At 41.1% G+C, this 18,934-nt stretch overlaps 1 protein-coding gene across 1 annotated transcript in view; it reads right to left on the reverse strand.

The window, feature by feature from the left end:
- Positions 1-13,629, reverse strand: part of SNX6 (sorting nexin 6) — a 56,262-nt gene extending 42,633 nt beyond the window's left edge. Inside the window, exons 1-2 of the mRNA XM_078053557.1 lie at positions 13,392-13,629; positions 13,188-13,235 (exon numbers count right to left, since the gene is read on the reverse strand). Of these exons, the coding sequence (XP_077909683.1) occupies positions 13,188-13,235; positions 13,392-13,397 (54 nt within the window). The 5' untranslated portion in view covers positions 13,398-13,629. The remainder of the gene's footprint in view (positions 1-13,187; positions 13,236-13,391) is intronic.
- Positions 13,630-18,934: the final 5,305 nt, after the last annotated feature.

Below are 18,934 nucleotides of genomic sequence, written 5' to 3' on the forward strand. Positions count from 1 at the left end.
TTCTTCTTCTTTTAAGATTTTATTTATTTGTGAGACAGAGAGAGAGCATGAGAGTGGGGTGAGGGGCAGGGGGAGAAGCAGACTCCCTGCTGAGCAGGGAGCCTGACGTGGGGCTCAATCCGGGGACTCTGGGATTATGACCTGAGCCGAAGACAGACGCTTAACTGACTGAGCCATCCAGGTGCCCAGGAAAATATCTACCTTTTACAACAAGCAAAATAATGAAAAGAATATTGGCTAATAATTTTAACTCTATTGCTTAATTCAGGAATAAACAATGAAACTATTATAGTTTATATATTACAATATATAGTTTTATATATATTATATATATAGTTAAATATATTACATATAACATACGTAAAATGCTCAGAAAAATGGTAACATATAGTAAATACTCAACTACCACCTGTGATATGAATTAAATCTCACATTTTACTCTACAAGCTTTACTATGTTCCAAGAATTGAATATGTTCTCTATTTAGTGCTTTCATTTACTTGTCTATGAGAAGACTTCTCTACTTAAAATTTTTTTTTTTTAAAATAAACTCTACACCCAATGTGGGGCTCAACCTCACAACCCTGAGATTGAGTCACATGCTCCACCGACTGAGCCAGCCAGATGCCCCTCTACTTTATAATGCTTACCATTAATTCTATTTATAATTCTTAAATTTCATCACTTTTTCTTCCCTTTAAACAAATATACATTCTAAAATGTCTGACTAATTTGGAGACTTATTAAAAAAAGCAAATACACTATAAGATGAAAATAAAGTCTTAGCCAGCTGCAAAGATATGAAATAGTTAAAGCCTAATTAACTACCTAGCTTACTTCAAATACTGTAGTTGTAAAACCCAGGACTTATTTTGGGAATCTCACGTAGTCATTAGCATTTCATTTTTTTTTAAAGATTTATTTATTTGTCAGAGAGAATGAGTGCGTGAGCGAGCACGAACAGGGGGAGTTGCAGGCAGAGGGAGAAGCAGGCTCCCCGCCGAGCAAGGAGCTCAACGCAGGACTTGATCCCAGGACCCTGGGATCATGACCCCAGCCAAAGGCAGATGCTTAACCCACTGAGCCACCCTGGTGTCCCGTCATTAGCATTTCAAATTTTAATTACAATGTAAATGGAAAAAATGCTGGAAGCAAAATTGTTTATACTCTCCGATCTGTCATATATTTAAAAATGCATATATGGGGACACCTGGAAAGGGCAGTTGGTAATCATCTGGCTCTTGATTTCAGTTCAGGTCATGTTCTCAGGGAGGTGAGATCAAGCCCCATTACTCGCTCTGTAGAGGATTCTCTCTCCCCCTCTCCCTCTGCCCCTTCTCCTGCTCGCACACGTGCATGCGCTCTAATAAACCTTTTTTTTTTTTAAAGATTTTATTTATTTATTTGTCAGAGAGAGTGAGCACAAGCAGGGGGAGTGGCAGGCAGAGGGAGAAACAGGCTCCCTGCTGAGCAAGGAGCCAGACTTGGGGCTCGATCCCAGGACCCTGAGATCATGACCTGAGCTGAAGGCAGACACTTGAACCAACTGAGCCATCCAGGCACCCCCTGGGTGCTTGTTAAAAATACAGAACCCCAGGCCCTACCACAGACTTATAACAATCTTCAGAGACTCTTAACTATAGAAAACAAACTGAGGGTTGCTAGAGGGGAGGTGGGTGGGGGACTGGAGTAACTGGGTGATGGGCATTAAGGAGGGCAAGTGATGTAATGATGTAATGAGCACTGGGTGCTATACGCAACTGATGAATAACTGAACTCTACCTCTGAAACTAATGATATACTGTATGTTAATTGAATTCAAATAAAATAAAATTTTTTAAAATCTTCAGGGAAAAAGCCTTAAAAACTGTGTTTGGGAACCCTAGCCTAGATTTTCAGGGTTGCTTTGTCTTTATATTCTGTCAAAACGTCATCTCAATTGTTAATATTTTCTTTTTATTTTTTAAAAATATTTTATTTATTTATTTGACAGAGAGAGACACAGCGAGAGAGGGAACACAAGCAGGGGGAGTGGAAGAGGGAGAAGCAGGCCTCCCGCGGAGCAGGGAGCCCGATGCAGGGCTCCATCCCAGGACCCTGGGATCATGACCTGAGCCGAAGACAGATGCTCAACCGACTGAGCCACCCAGGTGCCCCAATATTTTCTTTTTAATGGTTATATAAAACAGTGTTGCCGGATTTCATAGCTATATGTACGTTTTTATTTTCATATTTATTTTATTTTAATTGTTGCATTATTAATGTGGAAACACACTTTTCAGGATTTCTACATTTGAATAACTTATCTTCCAATTTAAGATTATTCCAAATTATTATTTCTTTCTTCTATTTCCTTATCCCTGTATATCAAATACACCCTCCCCTTTTTCTGACAGTACAACACTTGGCTTTTTAAAATTGTAACTTTTATTTATTATTTTTTATTAAAATATTTTATTTATTTGACAGAGAGAGACACAGCGAGAGAGGGAACACAAGCAGGGGGAGTGGGAGAGGGAGAAGCAGGCTTCCCGCCGAGCAGGGAGCCTGATGTGGGGCTCGATCCCAGGACCCTGGGATCATGACCTGAGCCGAAGGCAGACGCTTAACGACTGAGCCACCCAGGCGCCCCTAAAATTGTAACTTTTATTAATAACAAACATTCTTATATATTTACTGCTTTTGTTCTTGGATTCTTTTTAGGTATACCTTACGTACAATGAAATGCAGATTTTAAGTATATAGTTTGAAGACTTTTGAAAAATACACAGATTACATCCCTGTGATCATAACCACAATCATCTCCAGGAGTTCCCCCTTTACTTTTACATTTCTACTTCTTTATTTTCCACCTCTTCTGTAAATTCTCTTTTGTATGCCTTATTAAAGCTTGTAGCCACTCACATATTGCCTTAATGGCCACAATCCAATCTATCATTTGTCTTCCTCATTCTTTTAGAAACTGTTCTAGAATTGATCTCAGGAAAAGTGCATGAATCATAAATACGGTCACAGCAAAATGCTGGTGGTAAGATTGTGACTCCTTTATATTTCATAGTAAATTCAAAATGTCAGCTGAAGTATTCATCCCGATATTGCACCTTTCTACAGTCAGTTCTGGTATACACCTCACAACTCAATTTTTTTTTTCCATTTCCTGAGCTTACAGAGAAAAGGAGACATAAAGAAATTATTTTGTTTGGCAGTAAGATTTGCTTCACACACATTAGGGTTTTTTTTAAAGTCCTGTTTCTAATAACTAAGATGTATAATGGAAAAGCCAGCCAATAAAATGAAATCATCCCCCACACAAATATAAAATTTCCACTGAAAGCTAATCTGCTCTATTTCATCAATTCTAGATGCATATTTTGCATATTTTAACATTTGAAATAGGAATGCCTTGCAACTGACGACAAATTTCAGTTTAACTGAAAATGTTTTTTCTTTCTTGGTGGTACATAAAAGAAAGTATACCTTCCAAACAATTGTGCCTTCAATTTGATAAAGTATCATATTGTAAATTTAATGTTAATTACATAAAATGTACACAAGATTTTTCAGGCATGTTTTCTTCTTTCTTTAGAGTTAATAATGTTAGAGAGTTTTTATTAAGGGAAACAACTTGTGATTCATCAACATTTAATTGACTGAAACTAGTGAGGTCAGTGTGAAGAAATTCTCATTAGATGACATTCACTGGTTTAATCCTTATCTGGGCTGATAAACTTTGTATTCTTTTGTCAGAGACTGACTAGGTTAAACATTTGTGTCAAGGTCAAGAGAAAGACTTGGCAGGGAAAATGGATTAAGCAACATAAATACATAACATTAGAAAGATAATTTAGGGGTGCCTAGGTGGCTCAGTTGGTTAAGTGTCTGACTTTAGCTCAGGTCATGATCCCAGGGTTCTGGGATTGAGTGTGAGCCGCTGAGTGGGGAGTCTGCTTGTCCCTCTGCACTCCCCTCCCCTTGTGTTCTCTCTCTCTCTCAAGTAAATAAAATCTTAAAAAAAAAAAAAAAAAAGATAATTTAAAGACACTGCCTTATTGCTGATTCATTTTCCACATATAATTACTTAGTAAAGAAGACATTCACTACTAATTTACTATACTGACTCATTTACTATAATGTATCTACCCTAGAACACTCCTAAAAAATTAGTTGTTCATCTTTTGCCAGAAAAGCAAATGTACAGAGATAAGTGGATGGATGGAGGAAGAAAAGGAAAATGACTCTACTGCAATAGCCTCCCAACTGGTGTCTTGTTTCTACCCTTTACCCTCTTCAATCTACTCCTTACAGAGCTACCAGAAGATCCCATTAAACTAAAAATCATTCCTCTGCTCAAAACCTAAGGGGTCCCCGCTTAGAGAAAAGCCAAAGTCCTTACAGGGGTCTCCCAGGCCCTACAAAATCTGTATCTGACATCATCTCTCAGGCTAATCTACTATTCCTCTGGCTCACTGTAAACATGCATATGGCCTCCTTGTTGTTCCTTAAACACTGGGGCATGCTGCCACCTCAGGAGTCTTTGCACTTACTGTTCCCCCTACCTGGAATATTCTGCCCCCAGATATCTATCTGCATGACTCACTCCTTCATTTCCTTCAAGTATTTACCAAAACGTCACCTTCTCAGGAAGGCCTTTCCTGGTAACCCTAAGACTACTATAGCTCACCTTCTCTCCACTCCCAAACAATCCTTATCCCTCCCCCTCATTTTTTTCATATCACTTATTTACCATCTACTATATTTTATTTTTTTAATAGTCCTCCCTAACTAGAATGTCAGTTTTGTGAGGACATAGATTTTTGTTTTGTTCATTGCTATATTCCCAGTGGCGGACTTCAATAAATAATGTGTTGAATGGAAAGGAGAGAAGCGTAGAAAGAAAGGTGGTAATCATAACTGGGCTAAGAAACTGTAATTACAGTACAGTCAATGGAAAACCCCTGAGACAGACAGAAGTAAATTCCATTAGGCTCACTAATTCAGGCCAAATTTTAAATGTTTAACTCCTAGCCCAGATATGATTTTGGAAGTCCTGTAATATATCATTTTTATTATTGTAGGTCTGATACTGAGCAGTCAAATCCGTGGTTGATTATATATATTTTTTCTGGAAACTGGCATTTGCAACCAGATTTCCTCTCATATACTACACCAGAAACAACAAAACATTACTAGGGTCACATGATATGTCACTCCAACGCCTTTTTTTTTTTTAAGATGTATTTATTTACTTTAGAGAGAGCACAAGCACGTGCACAGGAGCAGGCAGAGGGAAAGGGAAAGGGAGAGAAGCAGACTCCCCACTGAGTGCAGAGCCCAAGGCGGGGCTGGATCTCAGGACTCTGAGATCATGACCTGACCTGAAATCAAGAGTTAGGCGCTTAACTGACTTGAGCCATCCAGGAGCCCTATCCAATGCCTTTCTTGCTGGTCTCACAACTCCCACTGCTCTTTTGCCATACCCAGCTTACAAATTCTCGTAATTGGTATTAATCCAACCATCAACTCTCTGCTTTTACACTTTGAGCTGCTGCGTGTGGCTAGAGAAAGTCATAACTGGCATTTGCAACCAGATTTCCTCTCACATACCATATCAGACACAATTAAACATTACTAGGGTATTACTAGGGTAGTACTAATGGTGTCCACTTCTGCATTCCCTCCAAGTCAAAGTTAATATTACTGGTAGTACAAATATAACACTTTACTCTTTAGACAATATACGAATGTGCATTTATTTAATAAACTTTTTAAAAAGATATCTATCTATTTGTCAGAGAGAGAGAGAGAGAGGGAGAGCACAAGCAGTGGGAGTGGCAGGCAGAGGGAGAAGCAGGCTCCCCACTGAGCAAGGAGCCCTATGTGAGACTCAATCCCAGGACCCTGGGATCATGACCTGAGCCGAAGGCAGCCGCTTAACTGACTGAATCACCCAGGCATCCCTTTAATAAACTTAAAAAAAAAAAAAAAAAAGATTTATCCACTTATCTGAGAGAGGGAGAGAGCATGAGTGGGGGGTGGGACAGAGGAAGAGGGTGAAAATCTCCAGCAGACTCCTGAGTGCAGAGCCCAATGGGGGCTGGATCTCACGACCCTGAGATCATGACCAGAACCAAAATCAAGAGCCAGGCACTTAACCAACTGTGCCACCTAGGAACCCCTTCCCTAGTACTTTTAACCAAATAATCAATTTTTCATCTTGTTTTAATAGATTTCAAACAACTGTCTTGGGTGAACAAAAAGCCTTGCCTTCAAGAAATCGGTAGTGAGGGAGACAATCAACTTTATGTAATAAAACACAAAATTAAGTACTTCCCATTCTCTTTTTCCTCACCAACTGTACTCTGTGTACAATTTAACCTTATCAATCTCTCCTGTTCTGTGACCTTTCCGTATGTCTGCAGTCTGTTACCCTCTCTGCTTCCCTCCTCTTCCACTCCACTGCATGACATGTCACTCCAATATCTTTCTTACTGGTCCCGTCAACTCTCATAGCTCTTTTTGCCATATTTGGCTTGCAAATTCCCACACTCAATTCAACAATCAGCTTTGCTTTCTGAGGTGCCGCTGTGGCTAGAGAAAAGTCACAACTGTTTATATTGGTCTACTACAAATTAATGGTCTTCGAATTGCATTCAGCTCTTAAAACCACTCAACACACCTGAGTAGATCTGCTCAGCTCTCCTTCCAATTCCCTTCGGTTACTACTCCAAACTTTTACTACCTCAACCCTCTTCATTTCCATCCCCACTCTCAACAAGTGACCTGGTTTCCCACATCCCAAAGAAACAAACACTAGCAGCTGTTTTTCCCTCAGACCTATCAATAAACTCTCCTACAAATAAATCTAACCTCATCATCCTTTCCACTTTTTCACAAGCAGTGTCCATCTGTCCACCCGAGCATTTAATTGTGCTGTCTGCTTCACGACCCTTTCAGACACTGCTCTTCTAGTCAAGGTTAGACTCGGTCTCACAAACTCTGTACACACCGAATACCTAATTTCCAAATCCAGTAATTTTTTATTTTTATTTTATTTTTTTAAAATGTTTTATTTATTTATTCATGAAAGTCAGAGAGAGAGAGAGAGAGAGGCAGAGGCAGAGGGAGAAGCAGGCTCCCCGCCCAGCAGGGAGCCCGACGTGGGACCCGATCCCAGGACCCCGGGACCACGACCCGAGCCGAAGGCAGACGCCCAACCATCTGAGCCACCCAGGCGCCCCAAATCCAGTAATTTTTTAGTGTTCTTGACCTCTCTGCAGTATTTTGCCTTGGTGATCATTCTGTCTAACTCCTTTAAACTCTCTCAACTTCTGGGGACTTCTCTCATATCCCTCCTACCTCTCTCAGCCCTGTCGACCGATCTATTTCTTCTCTATAACCCTTAAATGTTGGTTTCCACAGATGCTATCTAGCCTGGGCAATCTCAGCCATTCTTGACTATAACTCCTAAATATTTATCATCAACTCAGACCTCTTATTTTAAATTCCCAATCATACTTTCATAGTACCAACTAGACATATCCGCCCAGAAGTAGTCACTTATTAAACAACTGAGTGCCTTCAATGTGCAAATCACTGTCCTAGGAGCTAGGGACAGAGCAGTGAAAAGGCACAATCCTCACCCTTACAGATCTTTGGCAGGAAAGGGATTAGATACCTTACAGGCACTTCAAATCCAACATATATGAAACCAAACATATGATCTACCTAACTCTGTTCTTCTCGCCTGCATTCCTCATTTTCTCCTTCTCTGCCCAGCCCATGTACTTACACAGTCACTATGCCCTGTCAATTCTATCTCCTCAATAGCTCTTTGCTATGTCCCTTCTTTCATCCTCTCTTCCACTGCTTTAGTTATACCTTCATCATTTTTCATCTGGACTGTTACAACAGCCTGTTAACTGGCTTCTCTGCTTTGTGAAAGGAACAATCAACCCACCCTCCACATCAGAGTAATCTACAACGCTATTTTCATCTGGGCATAGGGCTTTCCCAGCTTAAAATCCCCAAGGACTTCCCACTGCCTAGAATCTTAATTATTATGCACTTTACACTCATGTGTACTATCCATTATCTACCCCTGCTTCCTGTGAGAACAAGTGCTCCAGGCGAAACCAAATTACCTACCCAGGCTCTCCACTCTGCTGGCAAGCCTTCCCCTTCCCTGAGAGGCTACAAAATTCCTGGTCAATATTTAAGGCTTAGCTCATTTAGGTGATAGCACAGTGGTTAAGAGTGCCAGACCTGGAGCTAGACTGCCTGAGTCTGAAACCAGCTCATACTAGCTGTTATAACCTTGGGCAAGTTATTTAATTTCTCTGAACCTCAGTTCTCCTTTCCAAACTAGAATAGTAGCAGCTACTTAACAGGGATTTGAGAATTGAGTTAATATATGGAAAGTACCCGGCCCACAGTAAATGCTACATAGGTATGTAGCTATCATTGTCTTCACTACTTCCCCTTCTCCCAAAGGCAAACACTCCCTCCTTTGTACTCCCATGGCACTTTATCTGTCACCATACTGTGATGGTTTTAGGGCAGGAACTTTCCATTTTTCCTTTGCCAACATTCATCTTCTCATCCTCTGCCAACATAATCAATGTCACATTTTTATCTAAAATAACTATCAATAAATTTGGAATATGCTCAAACTAAATGCTGTGTAGGTACAAAGGAAAATGCAAACATCTGGCCAAGTCTTCAAAAATAAATCAAATTTCAAGTGGAAAAAAAAAGGTGAGGAAAAAAAGCACTCTACCACATTAATAAGCATGCATAAAACACACATTAAAGTGCCTGGGCAATGACAAGCAGACCAGAATGTGTCTAGCAGGAAAGATATACTGAGAAATGAAGCCAGCCTGAAAGTGTCATGAACGCTGTTTAACGCTAGCCCAAGGAGTTTGAACCTTACTGCAAGAAGAACTGGGTCCAAGAAAATACTTTTGACTAGTGTCGTTATATGATTTAGTCATTTAAAGTTAGGTAACTTTAAATAATGTGAAGCCTGGATTGGAAGGCAGACAGAAAGGACACACAGACCAATGACAGGCACTGCTACAATCCAGGCAAGAAATAGCAAGGACAAGTGGGGCCGGACAAATAGAGATAGGATAAACAACATTTTTGAGATGAAATTAACTGGCCTCAGGGATGCCTGGGTCGGGTAAGTGTCTGCCCCCTGCTCAGTTCATGATCCCAAGGTCCTGGGATTAAGTCCCTCATTAGGCTCTTTGCTCGGCGGGGAGCCTGCTTCTCCCTCTGCCTTCCACTCCCTCTGCTTGTGCTCTTTCTCTCTCTGACAAATAAATAAAACCTTAAAAAAAAAAAAAAAAAAAGAAATTAACTGGCCTCAGTGACTATTCTGATATGGAGATGAAGGACAATTCAGAGGTTTCTTGCTTGCATGACTGGAAAATGATAACATGACAAAGATAAGGAATAGAGAGGGAGGAGCAAGGTTAGGAGTCCAGGAGAGGTGTAGTTACTCCACCTGAAGTAATTTTGAAAACAATAAACATATTATTTAGAATTAAAATCAGGGCGCCTGGGTGGCTCAGTTGGTTAAGCAACTGCCTTCGGCTCAGGTCATGATCCTGGAGTCCCAGGATCGGGTCCCGCATCGGGCTCCCTGCTCAGCAGGGAGTCTGCTTCTCCCTCTGGCCCTCCCCCTCTCATGTGCTCTCTCTCTCTCTCAAATAAATAAATAAAATCTTTAAAAAAAAAAAAAAAAAAAAAGAATTAAAATCAAATGCTAAGAGAATTATGCCAACACCCTGGCACCCACGGCTCTTATTTAACAAGCACATCAGAGCAAAATGTGTCCAGTTCAAAGGGCTCATTTGTTTACTAAATAATATGTTACTGTCCTTCATTTTGGGGGAAAAAAAAGCCTATTATGTAGAGGTATGGCTGAAGAGTAGCCAGTAATTTTCAATATTGTGTATTTCTTAAAGCCTGCTTTTTAAGTTTTTCACAAAACAATATTTTTTTAAGGCTATAAGATTCTCTTTTCCAAAAATCATGATGAAAATTTAAGGCTGCTTAAGAATGTATTTAAAAATATAGACTTTAATTTTGCTTACCTGCTGCTCTGTATGAAATGCTTACAATTATTTTTGAATCTGTGATTTATATAAAAATTCCTATTGATACACGCACTTCCTGCTTTTTCTCTCTCAAGACTTTCTTAAAAGGCTGAACAAGATAACCTAAACTAAAAGTACAATGTCTAAAAGTTCTAATTATGGCAGTCTATTTCAGAACAAACACAATATAAGGAAATTTAAACAGGCCAGATATTTCTGTTCCTGAAATGATGGACAGCAGGGTAACTGTGCAGCTGTCATCAAACTTCAGTGCACAACAGAATCTTCTTGGGTGCTTGCGGAAAAAGCAGTGTAGGGCAATTACACTGGATTTAAAAAAAGAAGAAGAAATAAAGTATTAAAAAAAGAAGTAGTTATCGGTCCTTCTCCCTACTTCAGGAGAATGTGATTTCCTAGGGCATGACCCAGAAACTTTTGTTTTCCAAACGCCACAGGTGATTCTGAAGCAAATGTTTCAGGGCCACTTTGAGAAATATGGGTACTGGCTCGGATATCAGAACCATGGTTTAGTTTAAAGTCCACTTCTCAGGGGCGTCTGGGTGGCTCAGTCGGTTTAGCATCTGCCTTCAGCTCAGGTCATGATCCCAGGGTCCTGAGATCCAGCCCCTCATCGGGCTCCCTGCTCAGCGGGGAGCCTGCTTCTTCCTCTTCTCCCTGCCTGTGCTCTCTCTAGCTACCTCTGTCTCTTTCTTTCAAATAAGTAAAAAAATCTTAAAAAAAAAAAGTCCACTTCTCCCACTCATTGGTTGCATGACCTTACACCGCTTACTCAGTTTCTCCAAGGTTCAGATTTTTTTTTTTTTAAGATTTTATTTATTTATTTGACAGAGAGAAATAGCGAGAGCAGGAACACAAGCAGGGGGAGTGGGAGAGGAAGAAGCAGGCTTCCCACCAAACAGGGAGCCTGATGCGGGGCTCGATCCCAGGACCCTGGGATCATGACCTGAGCCGAAGGCAGACGCTTAATGACTGAGCCATCCGGGCGTCCTCCAAGGTTCAGATTTCTAACCTGTAAAAGGTGAATACTAAAAGTTTCACAAGGATAATGAGAGGATATAATGAAACAATGCTTATACAGTACTTAACACAGTGCCCACCTATAATTATTACTATAATTCACCCAGTTCCACAGGACAAAAAGGAAGAACTGGACATATATACATATTCACTATGACAGTCTAAATGCTTTTTAAAAAAAAATTCATGGTAATGTTTTTTCCATTTTCTCCTGGTCAGGCATGCTCTTTGTCTCCCTTTCCCTTTAATTTTGTAATACATGAAAAAAGTTTTTGGACACATTACGTAAGTGCTTCGAGTTTCATAAACAAATCTTACCAAAGGCATAAAGCAATGAATGCAAATATTAACCAGAAAATACTCTGCTTTTCATATCAAAATAAATACTCAAAAAATTAATACGTTTACTGAACATTATTCAGATTTTACAGGAGGGCAAATCCTGTTTGCAAATCCTGTTTGCTTTTTCTGGTAGACCACAAAAATTAGAGACAAAGTCATCTAAATAAAGAGTGCCAACTGCTTTATATTTAGAAAAATCAGTTTAATTATACTATTATCAATTCCTCTCCTTTCATTACACAACTCTACTGGCTTCCCTATTTTTAAATCCAAAACGTAATTTTTTTTTTTTTAAGATTTTATTTATTTATTTGACAGAGAGAGAGAGAGCGCGATCACAAGCAGGGGGAGCGGCAGGCAGAGGGAGAAGCAGGCTCCCAGCTGAGCAGGGAGCCCGACGCGGGGCTCGATCCCAGGACGCTGCGATCATGACCCAAGCCGAAGGCAGATGCCCAACCGACTGAGCCACCCAGACGCCCCCCAAAACGTAATTTTTAAGTGGCCATCTAACGCTACGGTCTTACCCCAGAAGATACAGATACACACCTACACAGTTTTTAAAAACTCATTAGAAACTAAACTTTTTAGAAATAACCAGAAATCCTATATGATGCTTTCACACTAACTAGAAATTCTAAATGATGCTTTTGTGTAAACTGAGAAATTTATTAAAACATCATTTATAAAAGTATGCAGCCCCCTCTGTATCCTTCTCACCATTTGAAAACTTTATAAAGCTCATCAGTTAATACTAACTACCTCATCTTTTATTTAAAAAACAGTAATATCCCACAACAATATTTTGTCACTTGCCAAAAATCGACTAACTGATGTGTCTCTCACATTATCCAACATGAATAAGTAAAGGTAAAATGGAAAACTGAAGTGCAGGCTGTTAAACGTGATGGACCCAAGGAACCTTGCTGAGCTGCAATCATCATATATCAATATTTTTCAAGTGCTCACTTGTACAAGGCACTATACAGATTACCCCCCTTCAGCCAAGGCAAATAGAGGGAGAGGGGGGAAAGTGGGAGGGAGGAATCGGAGCCTGGAGGCCCTTTCTTAAGTGGCAGGCAACTGGCCTCAAACCATCACCAAGGGAACTCCGCAAAAGACGTATTTTTTGGACATTAAGAAACGTGAAGGTATCGTGAGCTTCCAGCACTTTGCAAAATCTGGTAGGATACTGGATACGAGTTAAGGTTCGGCAACTGTAAAATTCCTTGCAAAGGGGCAATTTAGAAAAAGCTTGTACTATATCTGTTTTAGAAGGTTAGAAGAGTGGGCGGCAGCGGGTTTGAGGTCCACAACGGGAGAAAACTGAGGGTGCCGCCACAAAGGTCGCAGAATGTGTTTTCATAGCCCCTCCAAGGGTCGGGGGGTGAGGGGTAAGGACCCAGCTCCGGCTTCCACTTCCACTTCCCACCTGCGCCCCGAGCCGGGCGGGGGAGGAGGTCCACGGGAGGGTCCGAGTCGGGGCGGGGGACAGGAAAGCGGCCGTGGGTCCCCGGGAAATCAGAACGGAGCGGCCCCGAGGGAGGAACGGCTGCAAGAGGGCGGGGCGCGGTGCAGCGAGGAAACCGAAAGGAGGACGCCGGGGAGAAGGTGCCGCGCGACAGGGGACCCTTCCTGGTACCACACCCAGGGGCCAAGGCTGGGGCGGAAGGGTCCCGAGAGCGAGAAAGAAGCAGAACTTACTCCGCGGTCCTCCTCCGAGAGGAAGTCGGGGCCGTCGTCCAGGCCTTCCTGCGGGGTCGCCGGGCCCGGCGCACCAGGGGAGAAGATGGAGTTGGGGAGACACAAAGGGAGACGTTAGTTCTAGGCCGCCGCGGCCCCCGCTCCCGCCCCGCGCCCGCCGCCCCCACCGCGCGCCCGGGGCTCGGCGCTGCTGAGAACACCCACCATCATGGCTGCTCCGAGGCGAGGGCCAGCGCAGGCGCGCACCGCACCGCGGGGCCGGAGGGAGCCGGCAGCAGCGGGAGAGGCGGGGCTGGTGGCGGCAGGAGGAGGCGGGGTCTCGGAGCAGCCTGCCCCGCCCCGCCCTGGCGCGGGGGGCCGGGGGCGGTAAGCTGTAGGAAGAAGGAAGGCAGGGCCCTCCGCCCGAGGTTGGAGCACCCCAGTCGGAAAGGGCCCGAAGGCCCAGACCCACATGGCTGCGGGCAGGTCGCGGCTGGCCGGCTCTGACCCGGAAGGGGCCGAATGCCACCTGGGGAGCTGTCCAGTTTCCTTTCCCTGAGGGCTGCCGCGAAAAAACAAACAAACGCCCTCTAGAAGCCACAATATATCGCCTAGTCTTTGTATTATGCCGCACAATAATTAAACACAATTAATATTTTGCCCGTAGAAATTGTGGGAACTAAGGGCCTTCACACAGTGAGCTGTAATCCAGCTTTTACTGTTGGTGAGGTAATAATCTCAGGGTTTAGGGCGCTAATGGTGAGGACTATAAAAATGACCTGTTCGCGTTACAAGAGGATTCCTTTCCTTTTTATGAACAAGCGCCTCCAGACCTACTCTAACTGTCCAGCTGGACAGCACCACATGGGCGTCCACAGGCAATTCAAAAGACGCGACAAAATCATTCCTTAACCTTTGCCCCATGTCACCTGTTACGCACGCGCACAAACGCACAAACACACATGCCATCCTTGTGCTTCCAGTCACTTAATGGCATCAGCCTCTTTACATTTCTCAGACCAGAAACCTCAAAGTCCTATTCAAATCCTCCTTCTTCTCCCTCACTCATCACACCATTTAGTAACAAATTCTGTTGCGTCTGTAATTGATTGTCTGTCTCATCTCTTAAATTGCTCCCAGTCCTCCCTCTCCTCCCTTCCACAGTATCTGTCTGGACCTTTGCAATACTCTCTTAACTTTTCTTATTTCCATCTCTCTCTCCTCCATTCTACCTCCTGCTGCCGGTTTTCCTCCTCAGACAGACATCGATGATAAGGCTGCTACCCTGTTCGATAATCTTTACACATCTTTATTATATTAAGATCCAACTCCTCGGCCTAGCATTTAAGGCCCTCCCCACTAGATTCTCTCCCTATTTTGCCAGGCCCTCTGTCTTATCTTGTTGAATTGAAGCTCTCAAAACAATAATGTCAAACTATTAATCTTTTCATGAGAATTTCTTGTAGCTTTCATTTTGTATGTAGGGAGAACTGAGGCATAGAGACGTTAAGTTACTGCCCAGACAAGGGTTATTCTCCCAGTGGGTGGGGGTGGCTTTATTTTTTGTCTTTTGTTTCTTGTTTTCCAGTGCATTGTAATAACCACTGGAGTAGTGTTTTTCACTGGGAGTCATGAGGCATCATGCGGTGTCAGTGTAGTGTGATGAAGTGTCAGGAGGAATGTTCTGGTAATTTGTTGCTGATGAAAAGTGCCAATATTTCCTAATATTTCCTATTTTGTTTTTGGATTGAAAGTAATGCCTGTAGAGCTCTGCTTCCTAGATGGAGAGAGGAGTGAAGCTACAATTAATGAGCAGGATTTGCATACAACTGATAGGAGGGGAAGTGTGTCCTGTGGACAAAGGTTGAGAAGTGCCACCTAGGACCACCTAAATGTCTCTGATCATTAACCAAGGGTTTCAACATTTAAGCCAAGTCCAGAAACATTGTACAGAAACACTCAAATTATCAAATGTCAAAACTTAGAAATCACTAGTTAAAAACAAGGTTTAAAATATGAGTAGCCAAATAAAATGATCAACAAAGGCATTTAGTAATTACTGCAGTTAAAATCAATGGCTGAAAACTCACATGAATAGAGAACCCAACCTTGAAATAATAAAGTTATTCATTAATACCTGAGCCTATCTATCTGGGTAAAGGTCTCAAACTATATTTTGTAAATGATAAGAAGGAATTATCAGTAACGGATACTAACAACTATTAAAAAGGCAGTTTCAGAATTTAAGGAATATCAAAGGAAAAGAAATTAAAACAAGCTCACACAACAGATTTTTCTGCTACTTATAAGATAAATCAAGAAGATATTAAAACTGAACCACTTCTCTAGTACTTTTTTTTTTTTTTTAAGATTTATTTATTTTAGAGAGAGAGACACACACATAAGTGGGAGGGACAGAGGAAGAGAAAATCCCAAGAAAGCTCCACACCAAGCATGGAGCCTGACATGGGGTTTGATCCCAGGACCCTGAGATCATGACCTGAGCTGAAACCAAGAGTCAGATGCTTAACCGACTGTGCCACCCAGAAGCCCCTTCCCTAGTACCTTTAACCAAATAATTGATTTTTATCTTGTTTTAATAGATTTTTATGAAATTGCCTACTTCTATATAAATTTCATGAGCAAATTGTGTTGAATCACAATCTGATTATTTCATAGATTTAGCTACATGAAAATAAAATACTACAATTGGGAGTAGATACCCAATAGTGTGCTTCAAAAACAAATGTATTGGAAAATTTTAGAGAAAAGTAAACTTTTAGAGAATAATAAATAAGTCACTTTTAAGTTTTGAAAATCAAAAAATGTGTTTGCTTTGAACATCTTTGTCAAACAAAAACCAAGTTTTTTTCTAGAAGAAAAAATTAAAAAATATGAAATGGTGATATTTAGTTAGATTTAGAAGAAAACTGTTTAATTCCTTTTATCATGTTCTGATCAAAGAAGGTTTCACCAAAATGTATTTTTACCAAGTCCTCAGTTCCTCAAATTCTAGATCATTTTTTGTTTTGGACAACCTTTGGGTCCTAATTCTTCCCTCCTCCCTGGGAGTTATGTTACAACAAAATTCTCTACAGGAAGATAGCTGAACTCTGTTTTTTCCAATTATGTCAATCAGGATGTGTTTACCTGTATGTAACAGAAAACATCAATTTGAATAAACTGAGCAGTATAGAAATTTATGCTCTCACAACAAAAAATCTAGAAATAAGGAGGGCACCTGGGTGGCTCAGTTGGTTAAGCAACTGCCTTCGGCTCAGATCATGATCCTGGAGTCCCGGGATCGAGTGCCGCATCGGGCTCCCTGCTCAGCGAGGAGCCTGCTTCTCCCTCTGACCCTCCCCCCTCTCATGTACTCTCTCTCATTCTCGCTCTCTCAAATAAATAAATAAATCTTTAAAAAAAAAATCTAGAAATAAGGAGTCTCTAGGCATAGTATAGATCTTCCTCACTTTATGATGGTGTTACAGCCTGATAAACCCATCGTAAGTTGAAAATATCATAATTGAAAATGCATTTAATACACTTAACTTATTCAACATCATAGCTTAGCCTGGCCCACCTTAAATATGCTCAGAACACTTATATTAGCCTACGGTTGGGCAAAATCATCTAGCACAAAGCCTATTGTACAGTAAGTGTTGAATATCTCATGTATTCATTGAATTCTGTACTGAAAGTGAAAAACAGAATGGTTGCATGGGTACAGAATGGTTGTAAGTGTATTGGTTGTTTACCTTTGTGATTGCATGGCCGACTGGGAGCTGTGGTTCATTGCCAATGTCTAGCAATAGTAGCTCTGACAAAATGAATCACTTATAATCCAGCACTTGGAGATAATCACTGTTCATATTTTGGTAAATAAGCCTTTAAATGTTTTCCCATGCATATGCCTCATCTAGTATTTTTTATTTTTTAGATTTTATTGATTTATTTATTTAGAGAGAGAGAGATTGAGTGTGCATGAATGGGGGGCAGGTGCAGAGGCAGAGAGAGAGAGAATCTCAAGCAGACCATGCTGAGCAAGGAGCCCAACTGGAGCTTGATCTCACAACCCTGAGATCATGACCTGAGCCAAAATCAAGAGTTGGACCCTTAACCTACTGACTCATCCAGGTGCCCCCCCTCATCTACTATTTTTTTTAAAGATTTATTTATTTATTTGAGAGAGAGAGAGAATGCGGTGGGGAGGGTCAGAGGGAGAGGGAGAGAGGATCTCAGGCAGACTCGGCACTGAGTGCAGAGCCAGACGCAGGGCTCAATCCCAGGACCCCGAGGTCACAACCCGAGCAAAAACCAAGAGTCGGATGCTCAACTGACTGTGCCACCCAAGTGCCCCTCATCTAGTATTTTTATTGACATAATCAAGATCATGTTTTATAATATTATATCATATTATTAGATACATTTCTATTCTTCAGCATTAATTTTAATAACTGTATAATATTCTATCAGCTAGATGTATCAATGCATTTAACCAAACCCCATTGTTCGAAATTGACATTGTTTGTATTTTGGTTTGTTACTTGAAAACAAAAAAGTATAAAACACATCGTTTTTTTAAAATTTCTTTTTTTTAACATTTAAAAAATTTAAATTCTTTTAATTAACATATGATGTATTATTGGTTTCCGAGGTACAGGCCTGTGATTCATCAGTCTTATATAATACCCAGTGTTCATTACATCACATGCCCTCCTTAATGTCCATCACCCAGTTACCCCATCCCTCCATCCCCCTCCCCTCCAGCAACCCTCAGTTGTTTCCTATGATTAACAGTCTCTTATTGTTTGTCTCCCTCTTTGGTTTCGTATTGTTTCATTTTTTTCCTCTCATCCCCTATGATCCTCTGTTTTGTTTCTTAAAAAAAATATATCAGTGAGATCATATGATAATTGTCTTTCTCTGATTGACTTATTTCACTTAGCATAATACCCTCTAGTTCCATCCAAGTCGTTGCAAATGGCAAGATTTCATTTTCTGATGGTTGAGTAATATTCCATTGTATATATGTATACCACTTCTTCTTTATCCATTCATCTGTCGATGGACATCTGGGCTCTTTCCATAGTTTGGCTATTGTGGACATTGCTGCTATAAACATTGGGGTGCAGGTGCCTCTTCGGATCACTACATTTGTATCTTTGGGGTAAATACCCAGTAGTGCAATTGCTGGGTCGTAGGGTAGCTCTATTTTCAACTTTTTGAGGAACCTCCATACTGTTTTCCAGAATGGCTGCACCAGTTTGCATTCCCATCAACAGTGTAGGAGAGTTCCCCTTTCTCCGAATCCTCACCAACATCTGTCATTTCCTGACTTGTTAATTTTAGCCATTCTGACTGGTGTGAAGTGGTATCTCATTGTGGTTTTGATTTGTATTTCTCTGATGCCGAGTGATGTTGAGCATTTTTTCATGTGTCTCTTGGCCATTTGGATGTCTTCTTTGGAGAAATGTCTGTTCGTGTCTTCTGCCCATTTCTTGACTGGACTTTCTGTTCTTTTGGTGTTGGGTTTGATCAGTTCTTTATAGATTTTAGATACAAGACCTTTATCTGATATGTCATTTGCAAATATCTTCTCCCATTCTGTCAGTTGTTTTTTGGTTTTGTCGACTGTTTCCTTTGCTGTTCAAAAGGTTTTTATCTTGGTGAAGTCCCAATGGTTCATTTTTGTCTTTGTTTCCTTGCCTTTGGAGATGTGTCTAGCAAGAAGTTGCTGCAGCTGAGGTCGAAGAGTTTGCTGCCTG

This window comes from Halichoerus grypus, chromosome 8, assembly GCF_964656455.1.
Source record: "Halichoerus grypus chromosome 8, mHalGry1.hap1.1, whole genome shotgun sequence".
NCBI classification, from domain to species: Eukaryota; Metazoa; Chordata; class Mammalia; order Carnivora; family Phocidae; genus Halichoerus; species Halichoerus grypus.